A 12,220-nucleotide genomic window follows, 5' to 3' on the forward strand; every position below is an offset into this window, starting at 1 on the left:
ACACTGGAGTGCATTTCCAGCTCCTGTGGCCACTTCTCGAATCCAACAAGGCATTTCAGAGTCCCATTCTCAGGATTGGTGGTTGTTTTAGTGTTCACACACCCACCAATCTGCAATCCTGTGGAATGGTGAAAACTTTAAATATTGGGAAAAATCTTCTAAGGGATTTGTCTACTTTTTGTTAAAAGAGTTCTTGGACAATAAGATGATTACCGAGTGTTTCTAAAGCTGACAACCCATTTAATCAGTTTTAATAACTTGTTTCTTCATTATTTTCACTTTTCTCGTCTCTTTAATTTTTAGGAAATGCCCTGAAATACTTAAGCAAGTCCATAGGATTATTGGCAAGTACCATATTCCTGTCTAAGAGAATAGATCATCCTCTCCATCGCTTTTCCATGATCCTTTCCATGTGAGTGGAAGAGATGGAGTCCTTGTGTAAATGTACAACATGGCTGCGGGATGAGCTGGACTCTCCTGCTCAGAATGTACGTATCTTGGACTGTCGTAGCAGGGAGCTCTATGACTCCTCACACGTGGAGAAAGCCTTGCATGTAGCGCTCCCCGGGCTGATGTTACGACGACTACGTAAAGGCAACCTTTCTGCCCATTCCCTCCTTCCTGGATCTCCTCCTGCCGTAAGGGAAGTGGCACTTTTGTATGATGAGTGCACTGCCAGCCTCCCAGGGAGAATGGGTGTCCAGTTGGAGGAGCAGGAACCAGTTCTAGTGACCCTTCTCCATAAGCTTAGAAAGGAAGGATGTCAAGCCTACTACTTACAAGGTAAGAAACACATATTTTGTGACAAAAATTATGATGAACGCACCAAAATTTTCTATAATCATGGTGTCAGTCTGCAGTCTAATTCATGAACCTAGACCCCACCCATGAGGTTCCACTAAATTGGAATGAGGTCAATGCAGGGTTATGTGGTGATATAGAGCTACAGAAGTAAACTGTGTAAAATTAGCTTTAGGTTGATTAGCTTAATTTTAAAGAAAGCCATTTTGTATATATGTCTGTAATTATGATGGGGAAATCAAATCGAGAGCCCACCATGGCTGTTGTGAGAACATATTTTATGTAGGACTAGATAAATTGATTGGAAAATATAACTATAAACTATGATATAATCAGTATAATGAAGAACACTATCATGGCTATAATAAATTCGGTTGAAGAAGCCGTGAAAATGGGGTCCTGGCACTTGAGAGGGCAGTAGTACTCTATTTATGCAGGAGACCATGCTACCTTGTTCTTGTGATCGATGGAGGTCCTCTGGATAGGTGATAAATGTTGTTCATTGAATAACCCCTTTAACTAACAGAGTTAATGCAGGGATAATCTTGAAACCTTGATTCACTGCTTGGAACTAAGGAACTGCAGGAACTTCCGGGGATTTTACTATTTGATATTGAAAATGTAAAGCTTTTACTGTGAATTACATTCTTTACTTTTCCTGTCAAGTAAGTGACATCCATGTTAGATGATTGCAGTATAAAACAACCTCAAAGCATTTATAGAACCAGTCTGCCGATAGCGAGACCTTCAGAGGAGACGACCACTATTTATAGCCCATCTCAAAGTCAATAGTCCATTTGTTGCCTCGCTTCTCTGGGTGAGGATGTGTTGTAATTCATTGGTGGAGTCCTGCAGTCACTGGAAATGGTTGAGTATAGGGGACAGTGAACAGTGGCCCAAAAGGCAGAGCTCTAAGGGTTACGCCAGCCTCTAATTGTGGTCTCTACATTACAGTCAGTGGGAAAAAATGAGACGCTTAGCACATAATTTGGCCAATTCATAAATGCCCGTCAACCAACGACAAAGTGGTCTCAAAACTGATGGGTCCTAACGTGTCTAATGTGATTACCTTTCTAAGACTGAAGTCTGAATTCCTGGGTAGATGTGAATACCTTTCTTCAAAGTCTGATTTTATGGGTATTGAGGACCCTGTTCCACTAAACCTGGCACCTATTCACATTAGCTTGGAAGTGTCAGTCAGTTTTTTGTCATTGTATATTAGCTTTCTGACCGAGCACTCCGCCCTTCTGCATGTAGTGGATTTTAGTTGCAGCAAGGTCCTACCTACCCATAAAATCAGACTTGGAAGGGAGGTATCCACATCTATCCAGGAATTCAGACTTCAGTCTTAGGGCTCATACTCACTTGCGAGAGATTTGCACGATTCTCGTGTGAGTCTCTCGCTTGAAAACCTGGCACTGCCGCTGGCACTTGGATCGGAGAGTGCGGCGGCATAGTAATACATGTAGCCACATGCTCCGGTCCGAGTGCCGGCTGCTGTGCCAGGTTTTCATGCGAGACTCACACAAGAATGGTGCAAGTCTCTCGCAAGTGAGTAGAGCCCTTAGAAAGGTATTCACATTAGACTTGTTAGGACCCATCAGTTTTGAGACCACCTTGTCGCTGCTGGGCATGCATGAATTGGCCAAATTATGTGCCAGTATCCAGAAGCAGTATTGCTATTGATGGTTCGCCCGCCAGGGCCGTGGGGTACTCGGTGCCGGGCCGGTATCTCAGAGGGAAGTGTCACAGTAGCGATAACCCGGTCCGTGGCCCTGGGCGTCAGGGGTGGATTAAGGGTAGCCACGGCCCGGGGCAGTTCAGACTCTGTGGGCCCCCCTCGTCACGTGACGGGGGTCACGAATCGTAGAGCCACACTCTACATAGAGAATAATGGGGCCTCCAGCACCGACCTCCACCCGCAGAGCCACACTCTACATAGAGAATAATGGGGCCTCCAGCACCGACCTCCACCCGCAGAGCCCCACTCCACATAGAGAATAATGGAGCCTCCAGCACCGACCTCCACCCGCAGAGCCGCACTCCACATAGAGAATAATGGAGCCTCCAGCACCGACCTCCACCCGCAGAGCCGCACTCTACATAGAGAATAATGGAGCCTCCAGCACCGACCTCCACCCGCACTCCACATAGAGAATAATGGAGCCTCCAGCACCGACCTCCACCTGCAGAGCCCCACTCCACATAGAGAATAATGGAGCCTCCAGCACCGACCTCCACCCGCAGAGCCACACTCCACATAGAGAATAATGGAGCCTCCAGCACCGACCTCCACCCGCAGAGCCGCACTCCACATAGAGAATAATGGAGCCTCCAGCACCGACCTCCACCCGCAGAGCCGCACTCCACATAGAGAATAATGGAGCCTCCAGCACCGACCTCCACCCGTAGAGCCGCACTCCACATAGAGAATAATGGGGCCTTCAGCACCGACCTCCACCCGCAGAGCCGCACTCCACATAGAGAATAATGGAGCCTCCAGCACCGACCTCCACCCGCAGAGCCGCACTCCACATAGAGAATAATGGGGCCTCCAGCACTGACCTCCACCCGCAGAGCCGCACACCACATAGAGAATAATGGAGCCTCCAGCACCGACCTCCACCCGCAGAGCCACACTCCACATAGAGAATAATGGAGCCTCCAGCACAGACCTCCACCCGCAGAGCCACACTCCACATAGAGAATAATGGAGCCTCCAGCACCGACCTCCACCCGCAGAGCCGCACTCCACATAGAGAATAATGGAGCCTCCAGCACGACCTCCACCCGCAGAGCCGCACTTCACATAGAGAATAATGGAGCCTCCAGCACCGACCTCCACCCGCAGAGCCGCACTCCACATAGAGAATAATGGAGCCTCCAGCACAGACCTCCACCCGCAGAGCCACACTCCACATAGAGAATAATGGAGCCTCCAGCACCGACCTCCACCCGCAGAGCCGCACTCCACATAGAGAATAATGGAGCCTCCAGCACGACCTCCACCCGCAGAGCCGCACTCCACATAGAGAATAATGGAGCCTCCAGCACCGACCTCCACCCGCAGAGCCGCACTCCACATAGAGAATAATGGAGCCTCCAGCACAGACCTCCACCCGCAGAGCCACACTCCACATAGAGAATAATGGAGCCTCCAGCACCGACCTCCACCCGCAGAGCAGCACTCCACATAGAGAATAATGGAGCCTCCAGCACGACCTCCACCCGCAGAGCCGCACTCCACATAGAGAATAATGGAGCCTCCAGCACCGACCTCCACCCGCAGAGCCGCACTCCACATAGAGAATAATGGAGCCTCCAGCACCGACCTCCACCCGCAGAGCCGCCCTCCACATAGAGAATAATGGAGCCTCCAGCACCGACCTCCACCCGCAGAGCCGCACTCCACATAGAGAATAATGGAGCCTCCAGCACCGACCTCCACCCGCAGAGTCGCACTCCACATAGAGAATAATGGGGCCTCCAGCACCGACCTCCACCCGCAGAGCCGCACTCCACATAGAGAATAATGGAGCCTCCAGCACCTACCTCCACCCGCAGAGCCACAATCCACATAGAGAATAATGGAGCATCCAGCACCGACCTCCACCCGCAGAGCCGCACTCCACATAGAGAATAATGGGGCCTCCAGCACCGACCTCCACCCGCAGAGCCACACTCCACATAGAGAATAATGGAGCCTCCAGCACCGACCTCCACCCGCAGAGCCACACTCCACATAGAGAATAATGGGGCCTCCAGCACCGACCTCCACCCGCACTCCACATAGAGAATGGAGCCTCCAGCACCGACCTCCACCCGCACTCCGCATAGAGAATAATGGAGCCTCCAGCACCGACCTCCACCCGCACTCCACATAGAGAATAATGGAGCCTCCAGCACCGACCTCCACCCGCAGAGCCGCACTCCACATAGAGGATAATGGAGCCTCCGGCACCGACCTCCACCCACAGAGCCGCACTCCACATAGAGAATAATGGAGCCTCCAGCACCGACCTCCACATAGAGAATAATGGAGCCTCCAGCACCGACCTCCACCCACAGAGCCACACTCCACATAGAGAATAATGGAGCCTCCAGCACCGACCTCCACCCGCAGAGCCGCACTCCACATAGAGAATAATGGAGCCTCCAGCACCGACCTCCACCCGCAGAGCCACACTCTACATAGAGAATAATGGGGCCTCCAGCACCGACCTCCACCCGCAGAGCCCCACTCCACATAGAGAATAATGGAGCCTCCAGCACCGACCTCCACCCGCAGAGCCGCACTCTACATAGAGAATAATGGAGCCTCCAGCACCGACCTCCACCCGCAGAGCCACACTCCACATAGAGAATAATGGAGCCTCCAGCACCGACCTCCACCCGCAGAGCCGCACTCCACATAGAGAATAATGGAGCCTCCAGCACCGACCTCCACCCGCAGAGCCGCACTCCACATAGAGAATAATGGAGCCTCCAGCACCGACCTCCACCCGTAGAGCCGCACTCCACATAGAGAATAATGGGGCCTCCAGCACCGACCTCCACCCGCAGAGCCGCACTCCACATAGAGAATAATGGAGCCTCCTGCACCGAACTCCACCCGCAGAGCCGCACTCCACATAGAGAATAATGGGGCCTCCAGCACTGACCTCCACCCGCAGAGCCACACACCACATAGAGAATAATGGAGCCTCCAGCACCGACCTCCACCCGTAGAGCCGCATTCCACATAGAGAATAATGGAGCCTCCAGCACCGACCTCCACCCGCAGAGCCCCACTCCACACAGAGAATAATGGAGCCTCCAGCACCGACCTCCACCCGCAGAGCCGCACACCACATAGAGAATAATGGAGCCTCCAGCACCGACCTCCACCCGCAGAGCCACACTCCACATAGAGAATAATGGAGCCTCCAGCACAGACCTCCACCCGCAGAGCCACACTCCACATAGAGAATAATGGAGCCTCCAGCACCGACCTCCACCCGCAGAGCCGCACTCCACATAGAGAATAATGGAGCCTCCAGCACGACCTCCACCCGCAGAGCCGCACTCCACATAGAGAATAATGGAGCCTCCAGCACCGACCTCCACCCGCAGAGCCGCACTCCACATAGAGAATAATGGAGCCTCCAGCACAGACCTCCACCCGCAGAGCCACACTCCACATAGAGAATAATGGAGCCTCCAGCACCGACCTCCACCCGCAGAGCCGCACTCCACATAGAGAATAATGGAGCCTCCAGCACGACCTCCACCCGCAGAGCCGCACTCCACATAGAGAATAATGGAGCCTCCAGCACCGACCTCCACCCGCAGAGCCGCACTCCACATAGAGAATAATGGAGCCTCCAGCACAGACCTCCACCCGCAGAGCCACACTCCACATAGAGAATAATGGAGCCTCCAGCACCGACCTCCACCCGCAGAGCCGCACTCCACATAGAGAATAATGGAGCCTCCAGCACCGACCTCCACCCGCAGAGCCGCACTCCACATAGAGAATAATGGAGCCTCCAGCACCGACCTCCACCCGCAGAGCCGCACTCCACATAGAGAATAATGGAGCCTCCAGCACCGACCTCCACCCGCAGAGCCGCCCTCCACATAGAGAATAATGGAGCCTTCAGCACCGACCTCCACCCGCAGAGCCGCACTCCACATAGAGAATAATGGAGCCTCCAGCACCGACCTCCACCCGCAGAGTCGCACTCCACATAGAGAATAATGGGGCCTCCAGCACCGACCTCCACCCGCAGAGCCGCACTCCACATAGAGAATAATGGAGCCTCCAGCACCTACCTCCACCCGCAGAGCCACAATCCACATAGAGAATAATGGAGCATCCAGCACCGACCTCCACCCGCAGAGCCGCACTCCACATAGAGAATAATGGGGCCTCCAGCACCGACCTCCACCCGCAGAGCCACACTCCACATAGAGAATAATGGAGCCTCCAGCACCGACCTCCACCCGCAGAGCCACACTCCACATAGAGAATAATGGGGCCTCCAGCACCGACCTCCACCCGCACTCCACATAGAGAATAATGGAGCCTCCAGCACCGACCTCCACCCGCACTCCGCATAGAGAATAATGGAGCCTCCAGCACCGACCTCCACCCGCACTCCACATAGAGAATAATGGAGCCTCCAGCACCGACCTCCACCCGCAGAGCCGCACTCCACATAGAGGATAATGGAGCCTCCGGCACCGACCTCCACCCACAGAGCCGCACTCCACATAGAGAATAATGGAGCCTCCAGCACCGACCTCCACCCGCAGAGCCGCACTCCACATAGAGGATAATGGAGCCTCCGGCACCGACCTCCACCCGCAGAGCCGCACTCCACATAGAGAATAATGGAGCCTCCAGCACCGACCTCCACCCGCAGAGCCGCACTCCACATAGAGAATAATGGGGCCTCCAGCACCGACCTCCACCCGCAGAGCCGCACTCCACATAGAGAATAATGGAGCATCCAGCACCGACCTCCACCAGCAGAGCCCCACTCCACATAGAGAATAATGGAGCCTCCAGCACCGACCTCCACCTGCAGAGCCCCACTCCACATAGAGAATAATGGGGCCTCCAGCACCGACCTCCACCCGCAGAGCCCCACTCCACATAGAGAATAATGGGGCCTCCAGCACCGACCTCCACCCGCAGAGCCACACTCCACATAGAGAATAATGGGGCCTCCAGCACCGACCTCCACCCGCAGAGTCGCACTCCACATAGAGAATAATGGAGCCTCCAGCACCGACCTCCACCCGCAGAGCCACACTCCACATAGAGAATAATGGAGCCTCCAGCACCGACCTCCACCCGCAGAGCCTCACTCCACATAGAGAATAATGGGGCCTCCAGCACCGACCTCCACCCGCAGAGCCACACTCCACATAGAGAATAATGGGGCCTCCAGCACCGACCTCCACCCGCAGAGCCGCACTCCACATAGAGAATAATGGAGCCTCCAGCACCGACCTCCACCCGCAGAGCCGCACTCCACATAGAGAATAATGGAGCCTCCAGCACTGACCTCCACCCACACTCCACATAGAGAATAATGGAGCCTCCAGCACCGACCTCCACCCGCAGAGCCACACTCCACATAGAGAATAATGGAGCCTCCAGCACCGACCTCCACCCGCAGAGCCGCACTCCACATAGAGAATAATGGAGCCTCCAGCACCGACCTCCACCCGCACTCCACATAGAGAATAATGGAGCCTCCAGCACCGACCTCCACCCGCACTCCACATAGAGAATAATGGGGCCTCCAGCACCGACCTCCACCCGCAGAGCCGCACTCCACATAGAGAATAATGGGGCCTCCAGCACCGACCTCCACCCGCACTCCACATAGAGAATAATGGGGCCTCCAGCACCGACCTCCACCCGCAGAGCCGCACTCCACATAGAGAATAATGGAGCCTCCAGCACCGACCTCCACCCGCACTCCACATAGAGAATAATGGAGCCTCCAGCACCGACCTCCACCCGCACTCCACATAGAGAATAATGGGGCCTCCAGCACCGACCTCCACCCGCAGAGCCGCACTCCACATAGAGAATAATGGAGCCTCCAGCACCGACCTCCACCCGCACTCCACATAGAGAATAATGGGGCCTCCAGCACCGACCTCCACCCGCAGAGCCGCACTCCACATAGAGAATAATGGAGCCTCCAGCACCGACCTCCACCCGCACTCCACATAGAGAATAATGGGGCCTCCAGCACCGACCTCCACCCGCAGAGCCGCACTCCACATAGAGAATAATGGGGCTGACGTGCTCATCCAGTATACATCGCAGTCCCTGCTGTTGCTCTAACCTGCCGGTAATTTAACCCCTTCATTGTATGGTGTCTTTGGGGTAGTGATTTATATATGTGGTCACTGGCTATCAGCAGGGTGGGATCTTTATGGATATAGCTAAGGGAAACAATTGTGGTATATACCCTGGCTGTGCATTTATGTGTCCATCATTTTCCCTTTTGATACTATTATTGTAGTGTTTTTCCCATGTGGGCTAAATCACAATTGTGTGATTACTATACTTATGGTTGATATGTATTAATCTGGATGTGTACGTCCCTTTGTATGTGCCTATGTACCACCATTATGTGTACGTTTTCCTACATCGTTCCCATACATACCTGTCGATTGGTTTTATTAGATCTTTAATAAAATTGTATTTTTTATACATTATTATGGCCTTGTGTTCACCTTTTTTTGGTTTAGTCATAGAGAATAATGGGGCCTCCAGCACCGACCTCCACCCGCACTCCACATAGAGAATAATGGAGCCTCCAGCACCGACCTCCACCCGCAGAGCCACACTCCACATAGAGAATAATGGGGCCTCCAGCACCGACCTCCACCCGCAGAGCCACACTCCACATAGAGAATAATGGGGCCTCCAGCACCGACCTCCACCCGCAGAGCCACACTCCACATAGAGAATAATGGGGCCTCCAGCACCGACCTCCACCCGCACTCCACATAGAGAATAATGGAGCCTCCAGCACCGACCTCCACCCGCAGAGCCGCACTCCACATAGAGGATAATGGAGCCTCCAGCACCGACCTCCACCCGCAGAGCCGCACTCCACATAGAGAATAATGGGGCCTCCAGCACCGACCTCCACCCGCAGAGCCGCACTCCACATAGAGAATAATGGAGCCTCCAGCACCGACCTCCACCCGCAGAGCCGCACTCCACATAGAGAATAATGGAGCCTCCAGCACCGACCTCCACCCGCAGAGCCGCACTCCACATAGAGAATAATGGAGCCTCCAGCACGACCTCCACCCGCAGAGCCGCACTCCACATAGAGAATAATGGAGCCTCCAGCACCGACCTCCACCCGCAGAGCCGCACTCCACATAGAGAATAATGGGGCCTCCAGCACCGACCTCCACCCGCAGAGCCGCACTCCACATAGAGAATAATGGAGCCTCCAGCACCGACCTCCACCCGCAGAGCCGCACTCCACATACATGGCTGCTCTCAGTGCTCAGTGCTGTGCGCACAGGACCTGTGATGAGGTCACAGGAGGGGAGGAGACAGGGGTCACATGATCGGGGGCCCTGACACCTTACCTCCTGTGATCTCATCACAAGCCTTTGCACGCTACCAGCAGTATCAGCGTTCACGCTACTTGTAGATGCTGCTGGTAGCAGAGCACATAATGCCGCCCCCACGGTCACTCACTTTTAGGTGGGGAGAAGATGGAGTGCCATTGCAGCAGCCAGCAGGAATGTGGTGGGGGCCCCCTTAGAAGCTCTTGTGGTGGGGGCCCCGGGGCTGAAGCCCCGCCTGCCCTGCCTATAATCCGGCCCTGCGCGGTGGCGGATTATAATGGGGCAATTTACTGGCCTGGGCTGTGGGCCCCTTAACCCCACTGGGCCCGGGGCAACTGCCCAAATTGACCTCATTATAATCCGCCACTGCTGGGCGTCCATGTAAAAAGGGGTAGAGTAATGGGGATAAAGTTATTGAGATGATTCGTGACGCCACCTGTGGTTTCTGGTCAGTTTGACCAGCGCTGCAGGGTTGCTTCTCTGGGACAGATGGTGTGGTGCAGCAATGATGGTGTAGCCCTCCACAGGTAGGGCTGTAGTCCCAGGGCAGTGTAGATGGAGAGATAGTGAGGAGAGCGTAATGGTGCAGTGTTAAGCACAGAGATGTAGCAGTGCTGAGTGGGTTGGCGCAGGAATAAGCGGATGACACCAGGGCATGTAGTTCCAAAGCTTTACTCACAGTCTGTTGTGCATACAGGTGCCCGCCTCGGTGCTGTGTCCTCCAGGTCAGGGGCTCAGCCAACCTCCAGGCAAGATGAAGTACTCCGTTCCAACACTCCGCCAACATATGCCTTTCCTGAACGTCTCCTTTCTAGCGCTTGTAATGAAGTTCTTGTGGTTGTGTCTTAAACCCAAGTTCCTCCTTTAAGATGTTCCTTTGAACTCTACTTGTACGTCAGACAGCTGTAGCCTGCTTCGGGGACTCCTCGCTACTAAGTCTCGGCTCACTCTCGTTGCTGTTGTGCCCCCAAGTCTTGTATGGGAATAAAGTGGTGACAACTTCTATTCCTCCGGTGTCTGCTGCAGGACCATTAGTATCCAGACATCCTCGGGGACCGGACCCCGGCCATGCGCTTAGAACTTGAGGAAGGGTTCCACTCCGACCCTAGTCCTTAGTTCTCTTCTTCTCCTTACGTTCCGCACCAAACTATCTTCCTTTTGGAGAATCAGGCTTTCTATATCTCTTTCCCGTGCCAGCAGCTCCAGGTCACAGGAGTCTGCTGCAGCACCTCCTTCCATCCATCCCACTCAGGGGATCTCCTCTCACAGACTGACCTAGTCCTAATCATCTCCCGATCACTTATGCAACTAAGCTCCACCCACCTCCCAGCACTCTTCATGTTCCAAGAACGGAGCCACCAAAGGTGCTTTGCTACACTACTATGTTGTGTGGGATGCAGGTGTTGGAGTGTGGTCAGGTGTCTCCACCTTACCTGAATGGTGGGGTACCACACCTCAGGAGAAGGTGCAGTGCCTCTGTGGCAACTGAACCCTCAGGGGCGCCACATTGATATTTCATGTATTTCACATTTACATGCTTTAACTCTACAGTGCAACTTTTTTTTGTTTATTGCCATGATAATGAGACTGCTGAGAAGAGCAGGAAGTATCAGTCTATGCCAGTGTGAAATCTGCAAGATGATTTTTTTTGTTTAGAAATAGATAGTAATATAGAAAACCACCACAAAAAAGGGCACATGGCTTGCTTTTTTCCCATGCCGGAGACAAGCACAATATTGCTGAAAATGTGGAGTAATAATATTCCATGACTCACACCACTCACAAGAAAGGAATGGGCAAACCATAACAGATGATTTTTAAAGAATATCCTTTTCCAAATCCCCTGTCTGTGCACATAGACATGATAGAGGAGGTCTCTCAGGCACCTTTCACACATCAGTTTTTTGGCGTAAGTCACAATCCATCGGCTCGACGGATCCGTCGCAGATTGGGAAAAACTGATGCAACGGATCCGACTGACGGATCCGTCAAATAAATGGATCCCTCGCGTCTGTTTTTTCATCCGTTTCGTCCGTTTTTTGACAGATCCGTTTTTTAAAATAGAGATAGAAAGAATAGATAGAAAGGAAGAATAGATAGATAGAAAGAATAGATAGAATAGATAGATAGAAAGAATAGATAGATATAGAAAGAATAGATAGATAGATAGATAGATAGATAGAAAGAATAGATAGAAATAATAGATAGATAGATAGATAGATAGATAGATAGATAGATAGATAGATAGATAGATAAGAAAGAATAGAATAGATACATTACCTGCGGTAACTTCTTCCCTTGGATTTTCCCACGCTTC

General features: G+C 53.0%; 1 protein-coding gene across 1 annotated transcript in view; it reads left to right on the forward strand.

Annotated features, from left to right (window-relative positions):
- The window catches only part of DUSP9 (dual specificity phosphatase 9), a 63,571-nt gene that overhangs the window by 40,912 nt on the left and 10,439 nt on the right, over window positions 1-12,220 (forward strand). The window contains exon 3 of the mRNA XM_073590912.1: window positions 304-783. Within this exon, the coding sequence (XP_073447013.1) occupies window positions 426-783 (358 nt within the window). The 5' untranslated portion in view covers window positions 304-425. The remainder of the gene's footprint in view (window positions 1-303; window positions 784-12,220) is intronic.

This window comes from Dendrobates tinctorius, unplaced genomic scaffold, assembly GCF_039654945.1.
Source record: "Dendrobates tinctorius isolate UK_male_01 unplaced genomic scaffold, ASM3965494v1 ptg000120l, whole genome shotgun sequence".
Lineage (NCBI taxonomy): Eukaryota > Metazoa > Chordata > Amphibia > Anura > Dendrobatidae > Dendrobates > Dendrobates tinctorius.